Source organism: Anabrus simplex, chromosome 4 (genome assembly GCF_040414725.1).
Source record: "Anabrus simplex isolate iqAnaSimp1 chromosome 4, ASM4041472v1, whole genome shotgun sequence".
Taxonomy (NCBI): domain Eukaryota; kingdom Metazoa; phylum Arthropoda; class Insecta; order Orthoptera; family Tettigoniidae; genus Anabrus; species Anabrus simplex.
Window position 1 is genome coordinate 243282704 of NC_090268.1, and position 22689 is coordinate 243305392.

General features: G+C 39.1%; 1 protein-coding gene across 1 annotated transcript in view; it reads left to right on the forward strand.

The window, feature by feature from the left end:
* Gp210 (nucleoporin 210) overlaps positions 1-19902 on the forward strand; it is a 461410-nt gene extending 441508 nt beyond the window's left edge. The window contains exon 16 of the mRNA XM_067145468.2: positions 19525-19902. Coding sequence (XP_067001569.2) covers positions 19525-19712 — 188 coding nt within the window. The 3' untranslated portion in view covers positions 19713-19902. The remainder of the gene's footprint in view (positions 1-19524) is intronic.
* The last annotated feature ends 2787 nt before the right edge of the window (positions 19903-22689 follow it).

The window sequence follows — 22689 nt, forward strand, 5'->3', positions numbered from 1 at the left end:
ATTTGCCTGGTGTGAAAATGGGAAACCACGGAAAACCATTTTCAGGGCTGCCGACAGTGGGGTTCGAACCTACTATCTCCCGAATACTGGATACTGGCCGCACTTAAGCAACTGTAGCTATCGAGCTCGGTAAACGTAGAAAATGATCTTTCTATGCCACAAGAAGTGACAAGTGCACACTTAAATGAAGACATTTGGGACAAATTGTGCGTCTTTTGCATTTTTACCACAATCCGTCTTGTAGTGTATAAGCTTGAATTCAAAGTTAGGATTTTAACGGATCACTTTGTTCGACCGACAGTATCTCCAGCTGCCGCAGCTACTTCTCCGTGCGATTATTGCAGACACTTTTGGATGTCCTAACTGGTAACGATTGCCGGCTGCAATAACAAAAACGTGTGACGAGTAAGAGTTCCGGCTAGGAAATTCCAAGATAACAACAGAAGTGGGTTCAGTGCAAAACCAAGATGTGTAAGCTGCTATCTCCGTAACACAGCGTCACAGAAGTGTGAAGTATAGATAAGAAATGTGTTTTTCCACCATTCAATACACAATTTATTTTAATAGATTAAACTAGTACCGGTTTCGGCTCTTTAACGGCCATCATCAGCTAGTACATGATTTGTTTTAGCCATTAGACAATTCACAAGTTGTTATTGTATTAGGCATCCGGATGTCTAATGGGGGATGGAAATGTATACAATAGCATATAATTAAAATATCAGTGGTCAGGGTAAAAAGTTACAAATTAGAACATGAGTATGTAAAACATATTAAAACACACAGGCCACAATATATAACATTTAAAAAGTTTCAACACATTAAAATGGTATGTATAGGTAGACACTTGTTAAAATTTTCAATTCATGCTACATAGATTCCATTCTTCTGTCCTCTGTGCAGTTCCTTTACTTCTAAGTTATGTTGATTTTAGCTGCGTAAGGTAATCTTCGAGAACATTCTGAAACTGGTGTGCGTCTTATTGACATGGGCCTTTGTCATGAAGAAATTTTGTTGTGTTATATATCCCAACTTGTGATATACTATGGCAAGTTTCAATATAGCAAACAGCAGGTCTCGAGCTTTAGAAGTAGTTGGTGGCAACACCTCTCTCGTCTACGTTTGTTGTTGTAGTCTGTAAAGATAAGGTGATATAAGTATGCCGGTAGTGTGTGTATGAAGGAATGCCTAGTGTGTGTATGGAAAGAGTACTTACTATAGTTGTTGTGGAAGTCTTGTGCCGATGTGTTTGAAGGCTTGTTGTGTTCTACTGCGAGTGCGTCTGGGGCTCATATTAACTTGTGTCTAGGGAATGTCGAAGTGCAGCCATCATCGGCTTTGCTCGCGACTGCTCGAGAAATCTCGGCGTTTAGCACCTCCTACCTATCATGGCGATTTTGCGCCACGTGTGGAGCAGGAGTAGGAGAAGCAGAAGAAGAAGCTTTGTTTTGCTGTCAGGGAATGTCGAGGTGCAGCCGATGCAGCTTTTCGTGAGCGCAGCGCGTGGAGCCGCTCCCACGTTTTAAAGTATGAATTTCCTTCATTCTTAAGCAATAGTACAAATAAAATCTGTCCCTCCAGACGCCGTACATGTGTGTATAACTTTAAAGCCTAGAGTTTTAACTACGGTACTTAACTATATTTTTAAAGCGTTTACAAGTCCCTGAAAAATAATCAGGAGGCAAGATTGAACAACGAACGTTACGTGTTTAAAATTGATAGAAATAATGAAACTAAATAATGATTTTTGCTTCTTTCTAATACGATAGTTGAATGTTAATACTGATAGTAATAATAAAACTCAATAAGGATTTCACTTTGTTCGAATCCTTGGCTGAATAGCGTTGTGGCCGTCCCGGATTTGATTTCCATCCGGATCGAAGATTTTAATCCCGTCTAATTACTTCTGGCTCAGAGACTGGGTATTAGTGTTTGTTCCACCACATTTCTCTTAACCCATTGAACTGCAATTTTTCTTGAAAATAAATATACATTGATTGTGATTTAATCTGGCTTAAAAGAGAACACTTTTGCTACAGCAAGTCAACACACTGAAACACAGTTCACATTCTAACAATAGTTCAACACAGTGTGCTAGATCTTAAAACACTCATATACATGCACTGCCACCTTACACTTATCACATTCATAGCGGGATTCACCCCTGTTCTTTCCCTTGGGATTTTTTCGTCTGCAGTCATAGCAGACTTCGCAAGAAAAGCCACAGTGAGAAGGTGAAGAGATTTTAGGAGAAGGAAAAGGCAACTACATCAGGTAAATAAGTTTAATTGTGCTCATTAGTCAGGCATAACGAAATAATAATAATAATAATAATAATAATAATAATAACCGCATCAATACCTTCTTTCAGCAGAAGAAAAACTATGGGGCTTGGAGAACTGAACTCTGTGGTAACAAGAAGATTATACCACATATTATTTGGTACATTGTCTGTTTGTGTACACTTTCAGTCTTCTAGGTTTATGCCCACGCCTACCTGCGTCCCCATCTTCATTTTCTTCAATAATGTCATCTAATTCTTCGGAATTACTAATGCTGACGTCACTCGAAGGTAATTCAGTATCACTTTCATCGGAAAAACAGTCACTGACATCGCTTTCCTCCAAAAAACGTAATATTTGAGCTTCACCCGACTCGGCCATGACGTTTACTTTACCTTCACTAAAGCTTTACGCGGCAATTTACTCGATCATATTTAGACTCTTTGGCGGCGAAATGCGTAGCTGAAGGGCAAAGGTAGCTGAAATGCGATTACCAACATCTCGTAGACATGTTGGGGTTGCAAAGATATATCAATATGTATCCTTGGAAACCTCAACAAAGCAATAAAGAGGGTGGACGGAAATTTCCGTCATTGCAAGGCAATGGGTTAATATTCAGACAACACACTGAGCCTCCTTGTCTCAGACGGCAGCGCGTCGGCCTCTCACCGCTGGATAACGTGGTTCAAATCCCAGTCACTCCATGAGGGATTTGTACTAGACAGAGCGGAGGCGGGACAGGTTTTTCTCCGGTTTTCCCTGTCATCTTTCATTCCAGCAACACTCTCCATTCTCATTTCATAGCATCTATCAGTCATTAATAAATCACTTTGGGAGTGGCGACCCCATCGTACTAATAGCCTGTATATACTTCATTCATTGCACTCTTAACCCAGTCAATGACTGGAAAACAGGTTGTAGGTTTTTATTGAGATAACACTCTGCACTTCCAACCACCGCAGAAACATGCAATAGTGATTACTAGACTTCGGATCTTTAGGTATTAAAAGGTTATTTTAGCTGCCTAAAAGACTCTCAAGTAGGTTCTAAAATACTTTTAAGCAGCTTGAATTGTACATATTTTAATAGGCTTCAATTAAAATACCATACTTATTTTGCTAAATTGATAAATACTCGTTACGGGGAAGTAAACAACTTTACTCACCTCTTTGCTGCAAACTTCACAGGAACAACTTCTGTAACCACTTTTTAATTATAGACGAGTTGGAACCTGACACTTCCGGCATAATTCACACACTGACCAAACGGGAACACCAAAATATTCTCACAGAATGACATTTTTTTTCCCAGCAGGTCAATGGATACTGTATCATCTCCTGCCTCGTGACAAAATATGGGAGTGTTGGCTGCGGGAGGTTCTTAAGGGATTTCGGGGAGTGTGGTTTACAGCTTCCCGATTTTAAAATTTTGTTTAGGATACTGAACACGAGTTAGCAGATATTTTATTTCCTCGGAATATACTGAAAGGCATTTTTGACTGATTTAGGGATTAAAAAACAAATTATATAGGTTTTAACATCAGTTCAGACATTTTTAAGCACAATAGGACCACAGTTTCTAACTTTATAAATACATGAAATGTGTAAATACTTCATTTTAAGTCATTTCTTCAAGAACAAAATAGGTCTTTCCCTAAAATCCGAGGGCTGGTGATTACATCCCTCCATATAGGGTTGGCGTCAAGAAGGGCACCCGGCTATAAATTAGGGCCAAATCCACGTGCGAGACAGGTCACATCCCCCACTCCACATGTATGAGAAAAGCAGTAGGAGGAGGAGAAGAAGAATATTTTTGTTTTACGTATTTTATTTTAAATTTTTCATCAAATAATATATTAACACAAAATTCTTAATATTCACAAACAATAGGACAATAATAATAACTAATCAGTAGCTAACAAACAATTTTACCACCTAAAACAAAAAATGAAGGACAACTTGCATAAAGGCAATACTACTCTACAGTAATTGTGAATAAAACTGAAGACAGAGCATTTTTCAGAGATAATAAATTCAATATTGTCAAGAAAGACCCCACTAATACCATCCAAAAGAAGCTCAAATAAATACTCAAAAATTCTCAGTTTTTGTTAAATGAACAGCAGACATTGAAATTGATTAACATGAACCCCAAACTACTAACTGCAAGAGCACTCCCTAAAATACACAAAATAAACATAGCGGCACCTATCAGGCCCATTATCAATTTTAGGAACAGCCCCACTTACAGAATTTATATTTATTCAAAAATTTCTAAATATCATTTTGCAGTTACAAAGTTACAACCTCATTTATCCATTTATTACCACAATATCACAAACATGCATTTCAACATACCGACAGCTAAAACTATCCAACCTATTGAAAGAAATCTCAATAATTATAGCAAATTGAGTAAAATCGAAATAATTATTTTATGACTCTCCTTAAATTTGCTATTGACAAGAAGTACTTTTCTTTTAAGAATACCATTTACAAATAGGACGGTCTTCGCATGGGATCCCGTGTTTTCCAGCATTTTAGCTGATATTTATCTTGATAAATTCTTTTCTTACAGGTTGCTTTACGCTGCACTGACACAGATAGGTCTAATGGCGACAATGGGATAGTAAAGGCCTGTGAGTGGGAAGGAAGCGGAAGAGTCCCAGCATTTGCCTGGTATAAAAATGGGAAACTACGAATAAACATCTTCAGGACTGCCGACAGTGGGGAACGAACCCACTATCTTCCGAATGCAAGCTCACAGCCACGCGCCTCTAACTGCACGGCCAACTCGCCCAGTTTTGGAAGGGAGGGTGCGATCAGTAGTTACTTGAGAGGAAGTTGGATGAACACCAGTGTGGTTTCAGACCACAGAGGGGCTGCCAGGATCAGATTTTCAGTATGCGCCAGGTAATTTCACAATGTTAGGAGAGGAATAGACAGTTGTGTTTATGTTTCGTAGATCTAAGAGAAAGCATATGACACTTGTGTCTACGGAATGTCGAGGTGCAGCCATAATCGGCCATGCTCGGGACTGCTCGAGGAATCTCGGTGTTTAGTACCTCCTATGTAGCGATTTCGCGCTACGTGCAGAGCAATAAGAAGAAGAAGAAGTTTTGTTTTGTTTTGTAAAAGATAACTTTAGAAGCCTATCTCAGTATTGCATGTTTTGTGATAGTTAACTTTACAAGTATTTACGTCGAGTTTGCCGTATAATATCACGGATAATGAGTCTTTTTTTAAATCGCGGTTAGTTTGCCATTTAATTTCATGGGTAATGAGATTTATTTTAAATCGTGGTGCTGTGAAGTACAGACAGTATTTATAGACTTCTAGAGAGTTTTGGAGATCTACTTCATGAAATAGTGAATTAGTTATGTGCATTAAGTGCTTTATTGCGCATTGAAGTGAACTTTTTATGCTTGCACGATGGACAATTTTGTATGTAGTGAGTGTAATAAATTCTTCAACTACAGGAAAAATTTAAATCATCACATAAGAACATAGCACAATAACAAAAATCCTAAATTTTCGTGTGATTTGTATACTTATACCTCTCACACAAAATACAGTTTAGAATGGCATAAAAATTCACAACATAAGACTACGAAGTGTGAACAACATCAAGTGAAATGTCCGCTATGTATAGAAGAATGTCCTACAAAATCTCGTATGGTGGCACATTTGATCAATTTTCATGAGATTTGTATCGTGAACGAAAGTTTAAAATTTGCAAATGAAGAGGATTTCCTAAAGTGGAAAAAGAAAATGAGCAAGTGTGTGAATTTGTTGTATGTCGCTCCAAGTACGAATGTAAAGATTGTTCATCTGACATGAAATACAGATGTCACAGGGATGGGACCTTGAAGTCAAGGGGTAAGCAGGAGCGTCACCAGGAAGTACTTGGAAGCAACAAGATAAGTGGTCATTGTCCATCGAAAATGGATGTTACTTTTCAGTCTGGATAAATGTATGTTTCATTTTGTGCAACACACATAGGCCACCAAGGAGAGTTAGGTTGCATGAGATTATCGCTGTCGGAAAGGAATGACTTAGCGAGGAAGATTGCGATGAAAATTCCTTTCGATACAATCTTTGATGAGGTTAGGAATTCTATTGGTGAAACTGACATTGAGCGCATTCATCTTCTGACCAGAAAGGATCTATTTAACATTGAGGAAGAGTACAATTTAAAATCGGAAGTTGTGCGGCATGAGAATCATTGTATGAGTGTCAAATCATGGATTCATGAAACGTGGAGGAATAGTACGCTTTTACAAGGGTCAAAACATGTCTTCTATGATGTACCCTCAATTAAAACCAGAGGACTTCGTTTTAATTATAATAAATGAGGCGCAGCAAGAAATGTTACGACGATATGGCGACAAGTTCATTTGCATTGACAGCACACATGGTTTAATATGTGCACACATATACACCTAGTAACTAAATATATTGGTGGTGCTAACGAACACAATTTAGAATCAGGCACAAATTTAGTTATTCAGGAAGCACCTTCAAACAAAGGACATTATTCTGAAGGAACTGCGTAATCCCCTGAAAAGAAGGCTAAGTGAGGACATAGAAGAGCACAAAGCCAAGCTCCGAGAAAAATTTCAAAGCATTCTCGCAACAGTAGATGATGATGATGATGATGATGATGATGGTGGTGCTTGTTGTTTAAAGGGGCCTAACATAGAGGTCATCGGCCCCTATTGGTACGAAATGAAATAACAAAAAGTTGAAATTCATCCACTGACCAAAATAAAATAAAAAATGTCAATAAGAATGAATGGATGGACATGAGCCCAACAAAAAAAAAACCAGTGGATCAGACTAAAAAAAAAAAGAAAAAAGATTGTAAATAATAGAATTACTGACCAAGGGACCACTCATAAAGCACAATGGTGTAAAGTAGAACCATGGTATTTGTCATGTTGGGGTACTAATCAAAAGTAGCAAAACTCACGGTGTTCCACACAAGATGGTACTACTCACAAGTATTGTACTTCATACAGGTAACGCAGACCTATGGTGTTTCTCACACAATGGCACCACTCAGCGCCAACGCAAACCGACGAGTTTCCTCACCTAAGTGTACTAGTCACGGGTGCTGGTCCCACGGGCCCCGTGGTTTTCCTCACATAGTGGATACTAATCACAGGCAACGCAGACCCACGGTGTCGCTCATATAGTGGTACAACTCACAGGCAACGCCCAGACCCGTGGTGTTGCTCACATGGGTACAACGCGCAGGTACTGGAAACCCCCCGGCCAGGCTGCTACTAATCACAAACCCATTTCGTACCGAATATAGTGGTACAACTCGCAAGTACAGGCAACCCATGGTGTTCCCCGCGTGATGGTACGAATCAAAAGTGGTTTCATGGTTCTAATTCAATTACCCCCTTGGTCACCCCTTTTAGTCGCCTCTCACGACAGGCAGGGGATACCGTGGGTGTATTATTCATCTGCATCCCCCACCCACAGGGGGTAAGGAGAGAGAGAAAAGAACAAAGAAGTGATCCAGCACTTCGAAAGATGAAGTAACGAACGAAGAAAGGCAAGGGCCATGAAGAGCGTGAAATTAAAGACTCCGTAGGCCTCGAATGCTCTAATACCGTCGGGGTCAGAAAAGAACAAGAGTTGACCAAGGGAGATCGGACAGGATAGACGAAAGTGAGGAGCCTGGCACAAGTAAGTGGAAGCAATGCCAAGACTCAGCTAAGGGCCCCGTGGTCGCCAATCCACACTCCCAAGTTGAGAGCCCCTTGGGCCCCTGTTAGTCGCCTCTTACGACAGGCAAGGGATACCGCGGGTGTATTCTGCATGAGTGTCCCCCACCTGCAGGGGGTTCGCAACAGTAGAGTCACCACAACATGTAGATATAACTGAGAAACACCTCCAATCAATAATCCCAACTATACAAGCCTACAGCACTAAAGCAATGATCAGCACAGCACCTTCAACTTCAAAGAGCATAAAGTTTGAAATACAGCAACAATTATTTTCCACAAAAAAAGCCCCATAAGGAAACTTCTTCCTCCTTGTCAAGGTCTACCAAGCGAACAACAGGCAATTAGTAAGATTTTATTAGAATAAAATTTATTGTAACCACCTACTCAATTGCGAATTGATTATAGGCTATAAGCCACTCTTTTTTCCCAACTGTTGGCATCGCCAGTATTTGTGGATTCTACCTCTCTGCGCACACTGCCGGCTACGTGATATTGCGGCGTTGCAATAGGTGGCTACAATAAATTTTATTCTAATAGAATCTTACTTATTGTTATCTTCAATACGGAACAAACATGAGATTAGTTACTTGTTACTTGCAACAGGCAATTGCTGCAAATTTTTTACTACTCTAAGAAAAATGTGCTATAGGTCCTACTTCAGTACAATAAACTGTTTTATAGAAGCAATCCTAAAGACAACAGTTACGGTAACAACTACTGTATGGGTGAATTGTGTAAATATTTTCTGAACTGTGCTAATATTTTGTGAACGGTATAAATATTTTGTGAGTTGTGGTGGCAAAACTACAGTGTTCGTGAAAAGAACTTCGAAACTGATGAGTTAACGATGATAAACAGCAAGCACTGTTCAGTTGAAGGGGCCCAGAATTGTATTTACGTAAGTTCCATACTATTCTATTTGGTCTACAGTATATTATGTGCATATATAATATGATTTCCTATTTAAGTTAATAACAACAGTGCTTTTCAAATTTCCAAGTGACCCCATGAAATAGATTGTCAAGTGAAATAGAATGTACTATCTCACTGGTGTCTAGGGAATGACAAGACCAACATAGGAATAACTGAAATATAAATGACATTATCAAAAGAGAATATGTGACAATTAAAATGATAACCTAATTTTAAAAAGTAACAACAGTTTGCATCCGCCTCTGTGGTGTAGTGGTTAGTGTGATTAGCTGCCACCCCCAGAGGCCCGGGTTCGATTTCCGGCTCTGCCACGAAATTTGAAAAGTGGTACGAGGGCTGGAACGGGGTCCACTCAGCCTCGGGAGGTCAACTGAGTAGAGGGGGGTTCGATTCCCTCCTCAGCCATCCTCAAAGTGGTTTTCCGTGGTTTCCCACTTCTCCTCCAGGCAAATGCCAGGATGGTACCTAACTTAAGGCCACGGCCGCTTCCTTCCCTCTTCCTTGTCTATCCCCTCCAAACTTCCCATCCCCCCACAAGGCCCCTGTTCAGCATAGCAGGTGAGGCCGCCTGGGCGAGGTACTGGTCATCCTCCCCAGTTGTATCCCCAGACCCAGAAGCTCCAGGACACTGCCCTTGAGGTGGTAGAGGTGGGATCCCTCTCTTAGGCCGAGGGAAAAATCGACCCGGGAGGGTAAACAGATTACGAACGAACAACAGTTTGCACTCGTGCTACTGGCCATTGAATAAGTGCTGCTGACTTCACATGTGTCTTGGGAGCGCAGTGTGGAGCCGCTTGGAATGTCTACCATGACAACTGACGTACGCAGTGTATAGTTCGTGCAACCGAAGAGAGCGGAGACGTTCTGAGTGGTTCCACACGCTGCGCTCCCGAAACACAAGTGAACTGATATGCTTTAGAAGAACAATAATACATTGCAAGAGCAACAGTTTTATCGCTGTCAGTGAATCGCCTTCCTGTGCTCTTATGAACAAAGTTTTTTCACTTGACCCTTAAAAAAATCCTTTGAGTATGAGCAGGAATGACCAGAGTACTTTATTAAGTCAGACTTTGTTTCCACTTTACTTTTCTCTAACCTGCACACCTCACCCTTCAATTTTTTGATAAGTGCATTCTTTCTGCAGATAGTTTTTGGAGCCTTACACAACCTTTTCCTAATTATATTAAATTTAACTTCGTTATTAACACTTTTAGGACACCTTGCATTAGGAAGTCTGTCTGTTGGCTGCACCTGAGCAGCACTGGTGGAGCTGTTCCATTATGTTCCACTTCTTCTTCTATCTCCCTCCCTCTTGCGTGGACTCCCTCTTTTTTCTTGATCCCAAAACACCCTTCACGCTGCTGCTGGGAAGATTTTGTGTTGGCACAGAATTGGGTTTCAGCCTAAAAAAGAAGTTTATTGAAACAAAGTTAATATTCATATTAATTACACACATTGCTTTTTGAATAAGCCCCATGCTATAGTACTATGAAATGCAAAACTGGTAGGCTATAATAATACAGCATATAATTTACAAGAATATGATGAACTGTTGTGAAATACCATTCAATTTCATAGTAGTTGTGTAACAGCCCAACAAGTATTATTATATTATTAACTTTTGTGGTTCATGGTGTGGGTTACTGGTGTCACCTCCTAGTTCAAGAACCACGGGCAACGGCTGAGTGGCCTATAATGTGGCCCTGAGACTCGAGATACCCTAACATTTTCAGAGTCATGGCCTGCTTTGTGCTCAGGTGGCTAGGACCCGTCAGGGGAGAGGTCCTCACTAGGACTATAAGTAAGGTAGCATCCTGCTTCACAGAATCGACCGAGCAAGCCTCGGACCTATGGAAGTAACGGAGTCCAGGATACAGGCGTACGATACAGAAAGAGAATGGGTGGCATACAGTGACGCGGCTGTAAAAGCAGGAAGGGAATGCCTAGGAACAACCCTCTGTAAAGGTAGTAAAAAGCAAAATCTTGTCGGAATGACAAAGTGAGAGCAGTTTTCAGCATTCAGTCACCATGTGCCAAGTCCTCAGTGTATCTGCGCTCCATGCGGTACAGTTTGTGATAGGTATCGCACTCTTATCTGTCCTCAGAGAAAAGAATCGCTGACATGTTTCATCTGCAACTAATATTTACTCGCCATTATGAGTAGTGAAATGTTGTTTGGTGCATTTATTATATATATTAATGAATTGAAAGATACTATGCTGTAATATGCAAAATATTCATGTTCAAATTATGCTCACTTAAAGGATTTATGAAATGTAATTTAATCTTATGACCATTGACTGCAATAAAATACTAAGTAATTTATATTATTATTATTATTATTATTATTATTATTATTATTATTATTATTATTATTATTATTATTATTATTTAACTCACAGAGGCATGCAGACTGAATGCTGAAGGGCATAACCGTCTGTAGCTATGTATGTATGCATGTAATATTCATTTTCTCTATTTCAAGCAGTAAAGGGAATACACAAGAACTATTTAACTTCATGAAGCATGAAGCTGAAAATTACAGGCCAGTCAGTTTGACATGCATTGCATGTAAGCTTTGGGAAAGCATTCTTTCTGGTTATATTAGACATGTTTGCAAAATTAATAACTGGTTCGATAGAAGGCAGTTTGGGTTTAGGAAAGGTTATTCCACTGAAGCTCAACTTGTAGAATTCCAACAAGATATAGCAGATATCTTGGATTCTGGAGGTCAAATGGACTGTATCGCAATTGACCTATGTAAGGCATTTGATAGGGTAGATCATGGGGACTACTGGCAAAAATAAGTGCAATTGGACTAGAAAATGGAGTGACTGAATGGGTGGCTAAATTTCTAGAAAATAGAACTCAGAGAATTAGAGTAAGCGAAGCTTTATCTGACCCTGTAATAATTAAGAGGGGAACACCTTAAGGCAGTATTACTGGACCTTTATATTTTCTTATATATATATATATATATCAATGATATGTGTAAAGAAGTGGAATCGGAGATAAGGCTTTGTGCAGATGATGTTATTCTGTACAGAGTAATAAATAACTTACAAGATTGTGAGCAACTGCAAAATGACCTTGATAATGTTGTGAGATGGACAGCAGGCAATGGTATGATAATAAACGGGGTTAAAAGTCAGGTTGTGAATTTCATAATTAGGAAAAGTCCTCTCAGTTTTAATTACTGCGTTGATGGGGTGAAAGTTCCTTTGGGGGATCATTGTAAGTACCTAGGTGTTAATATAAGGAAAGATCTTCATTGGGGTAATCACATAAATATGATTGTAAATAAAGGGTACAGATCTCTGCTGCACATAGATATGAGGGTATTTAGGGGTTGAAGTAAGGATGTAAAGGAGAGAGCATATAAGTCTCTGGTAAGACCCAAACTAGAGTATGGATCCAGTGTATACGACCCTCACCAGGATTACTTGATTCAAGAACTGAAAAAAAAAAAAAAAAGAAGCAAGCAAGCTCGATTTGTTCTGGGTGATTTCCGACAAAAGAGTAGTGTTACAAAAATGTTGCAAAGTTTGGGCTGGGAAAACTTGGGAGACTAAGTAGTATGTTACAAATGATTAAAATCATGTTGGGTCCATACTGAATCTCAGTTATGTTCCGAACTGTCAGTGGAGAGATGGCGTGGAATGACATGAGTACACGAATAAGTTTGAGTGGTGTCTTTAAAAGTACGAAAGATCACAATATGAAGATAAAGCTGAAATTCAAGAGGACAAATTGGGGCAAATATTCATTCAGAGGAAGGGGAGTTAGGGAGTGGAATAACTTACCAAGGGAGATGTTCAATAAATTCCCAATTTCTTTGTAATAATTTAAGAAATGGCCTGGAAAACAATGAATAGGGAATCTTCCACTTGGGCGACTGCCCTAAATGCAGATCAGTAGTGACTGATTGATTGATTCATAACTTACCCCTTGACTAAAGAGCTGAGGATTCCTAAAATCTGTGGATTGGAAGTGATCTCAACATATCTTGTATGAGCTATTTAAGTAGGTAGGCCCTTCTTTCTTGTAAATGTCATCCAAATCACTTCTCCTACATTTGATAACGCACTGATCACACCTACAACGAAAGAAAACAACAAATTAAAATCTAACCTATGAGTGCAACTTTTACACCATTGTCTACTTTCGATGAATGTAATTAATTCAAGATAAGAGTACTTGTTGATACCTAAATGTGATGTGTGCACTAATATTTTACAATATTGGAATTTACTTACACTGTTTCACAGGTCTTTGCTGCTCCATGGCATTTTAGATCTTGGATTATTGCAAGTTGTTATTGATCTCTAGTGGATGCCTCGTGGATTATTAAATTACTGTCTGTAGATTTAGCTGCACTGGAAGACTTGTTAAGTTAACTATCACAAAACAACCAATACTGAGATAGATTTGTAAAGTTATCTTTCACTAAACAAAACAAAGCTTCTTCTTCTTCTTGCTACACACGTGGCGCGAAATCACTAGGTAGGCGGTACTAAACGCCGAGATTCCTCGAGTAGTCCCGAGCATAGCCGATTATTGGCTGCACTTCGACATTCCCTAGACACAAGTCTCATATTAGCTGTGGAGGGGAAGAAGGAGTGGCCGTAGGAGAAGTAGGGGCGGGGTCAGGCTTGTGATTCGTTGGTTTGTTAGAGCGTGTGTTTATTATTTTGAGGTAATCATTCTTTAATGTCGGAATGGCTTTGTCAAAAATGATGCTGGTTTTTTCAGTAATATCATTAATGTTATGATTGGGGTTGGCGTATTGGTCTAAAGAAATGTAGAAATCTTCGGTTATGTTGAGCAGGGGGCCCTTCGAGTTTATATTTAGTATCATCATGTTGTTATTGATGTTTGTGAAACTATGCTTAGATTCTTCTACATGTTGGCCTATTGATGAGAAATGGTTATGTTTTACTGCATTTATATGTTCATTGTAGCGGATGGTGAAGTTTCTGCCTGTACATCCTATGTAACTTATGTCACAGTTGTTACATTTGATACGGTAGACACCTGATTGGTTGTATTTATTGTTATTATTGACTGTTTTAGTGTTATGTATAATGTTGGTACTATTGTGTGTGGTTTTGAATGCTGTTTTTATGTTGTGCTTCTTGAAAATATTAGTTATAGTATATATGTGGGTGTTGTTAAAGGTAAATAGGGCATAGTCTTTTTTGGGTTTGGCTGTTTTTGCTAATTTAGTTTTAGGTTGTGATTTTATTTTGTGAATGATTTTGTTGACCATTTCTTTGCTGTATCCGTTATGTTTAGCTATGTCGTGGATTAACTTCAATTCATTGTTTTGGTCTTCTGTTGTCATTGGGATGTTAAAGGCTCTATAAATCATACTATAATAGGCTGCTCTTTTTTGTGTATTGGGATGAATGGAGTCATTTTTTATGGTATTTGAGTTGTGTGTGGGTTTCCTGTAGATCTTGTAAGATAAGTGGTTGTCGTGTCTGGTTATTTTTAAGTCTAGGTAATTTAGTGTACGGTTATTTTCGGTTTCTTTGGTGAATTTAATTTGGGGATCTAGAGTGTTAAGCTTGTCTAGTATAGTTTGTGCGTCAGTGGATTTATTATCTAAAACTACGAAGACATCGTCAACAAATCTGCACCAAAAATGTATATTATCTATTTCTTTGATTGATGTGTGTTCTAAGTTATCTATATATATTTCTGCTAATATTCCGGAAGCAGGAGACCCCATAGGTAGGCCTTGTTGCTGATAAATGGTATCGTGAAATCTGAAATAGTTATTGTTTATGGCGAATTCAAGTAAGTTTATGAATTCGTTTATTTCTAAGGTGCTCAAGTTGCTATTGTTTTTTAGGTTAGATTCTATTATTTTGATTGTTTGTTTAACAGGAATGTTAGGGTACATATTTATTATGTCAAATGAAGCAAGGGTATGGTGTTGTTCGATCTTTAGCTCTTTGGTTCTGTTGCAGAAATCTATTGAGTTTAGTATTGTTTTGTTTGTTAAAAATGTATAGTGCTTTTTTAAATTTTTTTGGATGAATTGCAATAATTTGTAGGTTGGACTGGCTCTATAGTTTATAATTGGTCTCATAGGTACGTCTTCTTTATGTATTTTTCGGTAGGCTTTCGCAGTCGGTAATTGAGGGTTCATTGTTATGAGTTTAGCAGATTCAGTTTTGGTGAGAAGAAAGTGTGTGTTTTTAAGTAAAATTTTTTAATTCCTTTGCATGTTGTTGGTTGGATCTCGGCGTTTAATAGAAAAAGTATTGTCTTGGAAACATTTTTTAGTCTTTGTTATGTATTCATTTTTATCCATAATGACCGTAGTGTTGCCTTTGTCGGCCTTCGTTACTAGTAGATTGTTCTGTTTTATTTTATTTTTAAGTTTGTTTAAGTTCGATCTATTGGTGGTATTCATGTTTGGGTTATTATTGTGGATGCTATTGATGTATTGCAGGATTTTTCTACTGATTTCTTGTCTTACTTCATCTCGTATGTCATATGGGATCTTTTGTAAAGCAAGTTCTGTTTCGGTAATGGTAGTTATAATATTCTGGTAGGAGGATGCATTACCCCAGTTGTGTTTGGGTCCCCTGTTCAATATATCCGTTTCTACGTCAAATACGGTTTGCGTAAGATTTTTTATAGGCGGATGGAATTTATGTTGGGAATCCTTGTTAGGAAGAGAGGGATCTTTGTTTTGGATTATGGTTAGTTATGATTATTATGATTGCACATATTGTATAATATTCATTCTAATTTTTATTCTCATTTTATATACTTTTTCTTATATCGACAATCGACAATCAGGATCCTGATTTTTACCTTTAGCATGAGTGTAAAAAGTCTGATTATGCCCTTTTAAAGGGCGAAACATGTCCCTTTAGACCTTAGTTTAATAGGATGTAAGTCCTAACTTTGCGAATATCATTTGTATTGAATAGGTTGACTAATAAAATTTTGATAATCTTAAATTGATATACATTTTCAATACGGACCAAATATGAAGCTTGTAACATGTAATGACTATTTCTAGCCGGGTGCAACCCTTGTAAGGCACACCCTCCGAAGAGAGTGGGCGGTGTCTGCCATGTGTAGGTAACTGCATGTTATTGTGGTGGAGGATAGTGTCATGTGTGGTGTGTGAGTTGCAGGGATGTTGGGGACAGCACAAACACCATTGGAATTAACCAATTAAGGTCAAAATCCCCGACCCGCCGGGAATCGAACCCGAGACCCTCTGAACCGAAGGCCAGTACGCTGACCATTCAACCAACGAGTCGGGCACTAACTTTTGTTGTCAGATAGGATGCCAGGAATACTTCGCTCCGTCTCTCAGTAATAGACATACTGTATAACGTGGAAAAATGGTCCCAAATTCTGCACACCAATATCATAAAAGGCACTATCATGCAAGTTAACATTATATATGCACCAAAGGTAGAAGGAAAGTCCATTTTGTTGTAACCAAGGTTGAAATTTACAAAACACAACTTTTATTGCTTCACTTTATGATATTTACACAAATAACTGAAATTTATTTTGAAGCAAAAAGGAATATTGAATCTTGAGAAAAGTCTGTCTTTATACAATATGTACAGGTTTACAGTCTTTATATACACTTCTATCTTGAAAAGATAGTCTTTGTGAATTGACACGTTGATAGTCGAAAACTATCTGGCACACTAACATAAATGTCTTTGAGAGTCCTTGTTTGTTGAAGTGCCTGAATTCCTAAAAAGTAAGTTCAATTGATTGAAGAAATTCCACCTAGCGAAACTAAGGGAGCTTGCATACATTAGGGAATGAAAATGGCTTGTAAAAGAATTACGGAACATAGGCAGTGGAAACAGGTAAGGGAGCGGTGACCAGAGGTGAAACCTCGTACTGCCAGAAATTCAGTCCACCTGGTCGAAGCACATTTTCAAGAGGAGTAGCCTCCGTGCTCGACGTAGGGTGTATTCTGGAGCTGGACACCGGGGCAAGTGGGCAAGTGAGCAGGCAGGGAGCTCCTATTTATAGTACACTCGATGGTCAGGCACGCGCACTGAGGGCTGCGCGTCGAAGCTAGCAGAATGATACACAGGCGCGCGTGCAGCTGGCTGGCGGAGCGAGAAGGGAGCGCCGGACATACAACACATTTAATGCAATATAAACGTCCAAATATTTGCTACTAAATCCAAAATATGCATTATGCATGAATTTTCTCCTAAAAAGGCCAAAACATGCAAACATGCACGGAAAAAGAACGGTTATTTGGAATCGTTAAGCCATAGAACGAATATTTACAAAGTTTGAAAAGTGTAAGTAGCTTATTTAAAAACATGCATTTGCATGGAAATCCGGGCTCTAGTTATAAGCAAATGAACAATGACAGGTCTTAACCTTGAGATAAGTTTCAAAGGCTGAGGATGCTCAAAAACCGAGCGAATCATGTCCCTTTTAATGTAGTGTTGTAGTAATATGAGTTTCTAACAACACAAAATCAATTGTATTGAATAGGTGGAGTAGAAAAATTAAAAATAAAAATTTGTATGCAAACCATAGTACTGTTCGTTAAGTGAGAAAATGTGCGTTTTTCATTTGATCGAGTATTTTATATGATAACATTGCTTTTAATCGCTACTTTCCTACTGACATTTTTGTAATGACCTGTGTTCACTTCAGTTAGGAAAACCACAAAGTCAGTCTTCCTGAGAATCCCGTAGCGAAGCACGGCTACATCAGCTAGTAGTAAATAAAAGCGTGAACGGGAACTCGGTAGTTAGCTGCAAAGTGACGAGTGAAAGTGAGGGGAATGGGGAAGAAGAGTGCGTCACAAACAATCGCATACCGCTTCATACCACATTGGAGTCAGCTGAAACATTAATGGAATTCTTGGAGCAAGAGGACGATACAGATTTTTCAGACATTCTTGTAATTAGAAAACTCAGAATGGACATTAAAAAAAAGTAACAGATTTTTTAAAGCAGCTTAAATGACACCAGTTAAATTAATTATTTATGGTCTGCTGGTAATTTAGGTGAATATTTAGTATGTATTGTTGTAGCTTTGACTACATTTTGGTTTTAAAGAGGGTTTAAAGCACTGCATTTTAAGGTTGTACAGTACAGTGTGTATTTTATGTACTTTAAAGTCCATTAAAATTAGTAGTATGGATTATCCGTTGTTTTTTATTAACTGTTCATCCCTTCCCAGGCATTAGAACGGATAATCTAGGTTTTACTGTACACGAGATAGTAGTGTAACTAACATTGGTGATGATCATGATGACCACAATGAGTGGGAGCAACTGAAAGGAACAACTGTGATTGAACTAGATTTACAAGAAATTGTTGAACTGAACAGTTTCGAACTGACATAAGAGCACAGGGACCCGGCATCACTAACTGTTTCTGACTAACCTCGGGGTCCAGTTAATGCCGCCGAAGAATGGAGCCAAAGTCAGCAGACCTGGCAGATTTAATTTGCAAATTGCTTGCCTTGATTACATCTTCAAAGACTTTAATGATTCATTTCCTATTTTATTTATCTTACATGTTGTTGATCACTGAATTTTTCATCATTATGTTGGTGCAGTACTAGAGATTTTTAAGTATCTTTTCATAGTTATGTTACATACCCTGTTTCAAAGGTAAACAGCTGCCTGCTATCGATAGTTCAAAAGGCAATTTAGAGCTTCTGCCAGCAATTACTCAGGCCGCCCCTTACATGGGGAGCAGACACCCTTGCAGCGCCCCTAACGTGGGAAACATACACTGCTGATGAATATTGTACTCATACTATTCCCTGTGTACTGGGCTGCCTCTTCCGCAATCTTCACAGTTCCGAAGTCTATCTTATTATCATGTATGTAATTACGGGCAGTGAAAGTATCAATCTAAATATATTGATGTATTTTTAAAAGCGTGGAGAATAAATAACTGCAGAAATGTGTGTACCGAGCGTGTGGCTGTGTGGTTTGGGGCACGTAGCTATCAGCTTGCATTCAGGAGATAGTGGATTCAAACCCCACTGTCGGCAACCCTGAACATGGTTTTTCGTGTTTTTATATTTTCACACCAGGCAAATGCCGGGACTGTACTTTAATTAAGATCACGGCAGCTTCCTTCCTGCTCCTAACCCTTTCCTATACTATCTTCACCATTAGATCTATGTGTGTTGGTGCGATGTTAAGCAAATTCTGAAAATAGACATTTAAAAAAGTGTAAGATTTTTATGGTCCAAAACGCTGTATATCGTATCATACAAATAATATAACAATATTTTTGTTCTTAAGCAAATGAAATAGCTTTTCGATATATTGTATATACTTGTCACATAGATATTTTCTTCAATTCAAGCCCTAGTTTTACAGTTTGATGAGCACTTTGCTGGACATGTTATATCAGTAAGAACCATTTAAGCTAAGGTCCTTGTTTCCTTCTTTCTACCTTTTTTGAGACAAGTATCAACATGATGTAGTATACTTTTCTCTTAGTTCTCAGATGGTAATGTAGCCTTTTTTTTTTTTTTTTTAATCTATATAGCATGTTCTCAGATGATACTCACTTCTTTTTACAGCCTATGTGCATTCAAGAACATCACTAGGTACCCCAAGAACGCCATTAAGTACTCCAAGTACACCACTGCCAGTGACCCCAAATACTTTTGTTACGAGACAGCCATTACCCGATGGTGAGCCAGTGTATGGAGATCCTCGTTTCTACTGTGGAGGAGCAGAACTACGGCGTAACAGACGGACTCCCTAATACGTAGCTTCATTCTTTTTTTTTTTAAGTTGTAATTACTTAATTTCTGAACACTGATATTGACATTATTAGGTTGTGATGAAAATGTTGAAGAAAACCTTGTGTGTTGTGATAACCCATAAACTTTTTGTGTGTTTATTTCTTTTTATTACATTTTGTGTTTATGGAAGTAAATAAGTTATTTATATAATGTAACGTGTATTTTAAAGTTTTGCCCCTACCATTCCTTTGAGTTTTATCCATGTTGGTTGTGATGATGAAGAATATTGATAAGTAGGCAAAGTTTGTCTGTCCGCTTAATATCTTAACCCATAGATGATGGTGGTTGTGGTGCTGCTGATGAAAGTTCCTTGTGTAAGATCTGGCATGACAGTATGTACAGTGCGTTGTCTGAATGTAAAAGTCTATTGTGATTTATAAAAACCCTTCTAACTGTTCTAAGTGTAAGGTTTTTTATGATATTGCCTTTACCAGCTCGACGTGCAGCTAAATCTTGTTTTAAAGGTGTTCTTAATGGTTTCAGGATTTATTTTACCTTCACTAGCTTGTGATTTGTTAGGAGGGTTCTTCCTAGAATTGACTGAATTACACTAGTGTCCAAAAGTTAAACATAATCACTAAACTAGGCCATATCGCATGATGGGAATGTCAGATGGATTGCTGAACAAACGGAAACTGAATCACACATCATATGTCACACAGCATGTCCAAAAAACAGTGTCAGAAAGGTTCTGATAGCTAAGGCACACCTTTGAGAACAACTAACAAAACTTGGCAATGTCTTCCACAACAAAATATGCTGTTAACCTCTTAACTGGGCATGACGTATATATTCGTACGCTGAATGTTACAGGGTAATGGGCATGACGAATATATACGTACTCGTCTTTTACCGCAAATATCTCCTGGGTATGACGAGCTACTTTGCCGCATTGTGTATTGTTGTCTAAATTGATGTTTTTCCCACTCAATGGCAGCAAATACCACGTCACACTCCTTGAAGCTTATTTGTTTTTATTTTACATCTGTGCAGTGCTGCTTGTCCGCAGTAGGCCATTTATGGCAGCATCTAGTTCAAAGCGTAAGTTCGAAACACTCGAAGAAGACGAGATTATTCAACACTTAGAGAATGATTGTGACGATTTATCTTCTCAGATATCTGAAGATGAGTGGTTTGATACAGATGAAGGTGAGTCTGATAGTAAAAGTTGTTCCGAGAATGAGAATGAAGAACAAGATGAACAACATGACGAATCGGATGAAGGTGAAGTGCAATTCTAGTGAGGTAAATTACGTAACTGACCGTGAAGTTAATGTAAAATCTTTCACAGTGTCACTAGCATGATGTGTAATTCATAAATATTCCTTTATTTTATTTGTTGTTATTTTAGGTGATAACATATGAACAAAACTCACAAATTTCAACCAGGTAAATGACCTTGCAGTTAACAAAAAATGGTTCAGAATGTCACATTCATGATATAATATTTGTAAATACCCCTTGCTTTTGTTTCAATTTTTGGCTGTGAAATATGGGCCAAACTCTCCAATTCCAACCAGGTAAATGACCTTGCAGTTAATGTAAAAATGGTTAAAAATTTCTCTAGCATTAAAATTAATTAATTAAAATTCCAATAATTTACTTTTTGTATCACAGATGAATGATATTACTAATCTTCCTGCCTATCCTCCTGTGTAACAACAATCTGCTTTAAAAAATGCACAGGGCAAGTTACACCAAGCACGTCAATAATACCCAGTTAAGAGGTTAATTGGGTGTATGGTTACTCCTAATGGCCACACATGCTTCGCAGCGACGTGGCATACTCCCTATCAGATGGTCCAAGAGCCCTTGTGGCAGTCGATCCTATTCCTCCGAAGTGGCAACGCGAAGTTCTTAGAGGGTCCTTGGTGGAGGCTGACGCGATGCAGTTCGCCTCCCCAATGCATCCCAGGCATGTTCTATAGGATTCAGATCCACAGACCTCGTGGGCCAGTCCATGCAATGAATGGCTTCCCCAGCCAGAAATTCATCCACCAGAGCAGCGCGGTGCGATCAGGCATTATCGTCCATTAAGAGGAAGTCTGGACCAACCGCACCTCTGAAGAGTCGAACATGTGGTCTCAGTACCTCTCCCTGTATCTCCTAACATTAACATCGTTCCTCGGACCACCCATGAAGATGTGCAGGCTATTCAACATGATGCCACTCCACACAATGACGCCGCCGCCACCACCATACTGGTCCCGTTCCACGATGTCCCTCTGGTTGTATCGGCTACCCGGGTCTTTCCAGATTAATGTGCGACAGGAATCGTTCTGCAAACTGAAGCAGGATTCATCTGTGAAGAGCACATGCCTCCATTCATTCATGGTCCAGTTTCGATGTTGACGACTCCACAGTAAATGGGCCTGTCTCTGTGTTGGAGTGAGCGGGACACACACCGCTGGACATCGGGCAAACAGCCCTGCTGTTCTGAGCCTCCGGTACACAGTGTGCCAGGAAACAGCAACCCCTGAGACGACTGCAAGCTCCGCCGAAAATTGTCTTGCAGGTGCACTCCGATCTTGTCGGGCGGTTAAGGCCAGATATCGGTCCTGCTGTGGGGTGTTATTACCTTTGTTTGACCTTGTACTGGCCTACAACTAACATCTCTTGTGCCTCAAAATCATCTCCAATGCCTGGAAATGACACTTTGTGGCACATTCAAGGATACGGCGACTTTGGTCTGTGTCTGGCCTGCTTCCAGGAAGCCGAGTATTCTACCCTGCAAAACGGGGTCCAAACGCCGTCATTGTGCCATTGTGTTGTTACGTTCACCACGAGGCTACACTCTGCACACTATAACAGGGCAAACACGACTGAGGGAATATGGGGCGCAGGCACTGGCTGTGTTTACCTTGCGGGTACGCCACTAGTCAAAGCAGGGAACACTCCTTTCCTATCCAGAGTGAATACATAAGGTTGGTAGGTGCA